This window comes from Mercurialis annua, linkage group LG6, assembly GCF_937616625.2.
Source record: "Mercurialis annua linkage group LG6, ddMerAnnu1.2, whole genome shotgun sequence".
In the NCBI taxonomy this organism is placed as follows: Eukaryota; Viridiplantae; Streptophyta; class Magnoliopsida; order Malpighiales; family Euphorbiaceae; genus Mercurialis; species Mercurialis annua.
This window is the reverse complement of record NC_065575.1, coordinates 39,370,857-39,372,413: the sequence shown is the minus strand read 5'-3', so window position 1 is coordinate 39,372,413 and position 1,557 is coordinate 39,370,857. Positions and strand designations below refer to the sequence as shown.

Genomic DNA, 1,557 nt, shown 5'->3' with positions numbered 1-1,557 from the left:
AAACCCGAAATAGGGTACAATTGAAAAAATTCATACGTTGGGGTATAAACGAAAACAAATTATAACGTGGAGGGTTTTTAAGTGATTAGGCCTTAAATTATTATAGTTTTTCCTTGACATTATTTGGCGTTTTTTAATTAACAATAACAATAAAAGAATAACTGTTGTGAGATTTAATTTTTGACGGCCATGCTTTATTATTAGAATTAGAAAATAGTTTATAATTCACTATAATCCTTCTTATAAGATAGTATTTCATTCGTGCAATTTTTTTTCAAAAAGTGTATATTTTAAAAACCAACTTTTAATTCATTCATTATTTTACTATCATGTCATGCGGGTTAAAAAAATAGTTAAAAAAAGGGTTATATAGCATTCAATTTCAATTAACTGTCGAAATAAAATTTATCAATGTCTAAATAGCTACTATAAATACAGAGTAAATTGCTCCCTCTCATTACACAAACAGAATCTTATTACACTTTGCGTATACAAACAACCACATGGCAGATGTTTCGTCTCCGTCACATTTACAACCCAACCACAAGCCAACCTCATCCCTCAAACTGTTCGGCTTTACATTAATCAAACAGGACGACATCCTAACAAAAAATGAAGAAAATATTATAGAAATCAGGAAATTCGAGTGCCATTTTTGTCGACGAGCATTCGCCAATTCACAAGCTTTAGGAGGTCATCAAAATGCGCATAAGCGCGAGAGGCAAAGAGCGAGACGCGCACAGTATCACTGCGATCGTCGGATGCTCGCTGCTGCTCCGATTGTAAGGTCTCATGCTGCAGGATTTAGTGTTACTAGCAATGGCCGTGTCGTTGCGGCGAGATTTAAGCCGGCGCAAGGTGGTTATTATTGCCAGTCGAGGCCAGTTATGTTCCCTGCAATTTCAGGTGCTGCTAGTTCTCGTATTTTTGTTGCGCAGTCATTGCGGTTTGATGATACTGCAATGCCGTCATCTATTGATGAATTTTCTGGTAATAAATTGTTGGGATTGGCGGACCAGAATGTCGAAATAGATCTTTGTCTGAAACTTACTCCCTCTGGCTCTGGTTAGTTGCTTAGCTAGTTGAAGTTAAACTAGCCTTATTCGTTAGCTATCTGTAATTTTGTGTGTATAGCTTCTAAATGTTGCTAAATGTTTCGGCCTAGTGATGTTATTTTAGTCCTAATTATTGCCAGTTTTCCGCTCTATCAATAATGCAATAATTGTTGAATAGAATGATATAGGTATTCTTTTAATAAAAATATGTCTTTAGTGACAGTGTTTATAACGACATTGTTATTTTTTTAGTTATAAAAATATGTTTTTAGTAGTTCTTTTAGCAGATTTACATTAGTTGTTTTAGTAGATTTAAAAATAATAACTATAATTATGAAGAAAATAAACAATTATTTTTTTGTAATATAATACTAAAAAATATGATTTTTTATTTTAATAAAGTTATTCACTTTTTCTTTTCTTTTTTGTTCTAAAAATGTTGTCTTTCTTCAATATAAACAATTTTAAAATTAATTATTCTATATTGTCATTATTATTTAAA

General features: G+C 31.7%; 1 protein-coding gene across 1 annotated transcript; it reads left to right on the top strand.

Moving 5' to 3' along the window:
* Window positions 1–440: 440 nt before the first annotated feature.
* Window positions 441–1,257, top strand: LOC126686602 (zinc finger protein GIS2-like). Its single transcript, XM_050380735.2, has one exon. The coding sequence runs from the start codon at window positions 504–506 to the stop codon at window positions 1,068–1,070; it is 567 nt and encodes a 188-aa protein (XP_050236692.1). The 5' UTR covers window positions 441–503; the 3' UTR covers window positions 1,071–1,257.
* The last annotated feature ends 300 nt before the right edge of the window (window positions 1,258–1,557 follow it).

Excerpts from the sequence above, each read along its gene's own strand:
- LOC126686602 (XM_050380735.2), top strand. The coding sequence starts at position 504 with ATGGCAGATGTTTCGTCTCCGTCACATTTACAACCCAACCACAAGCCA.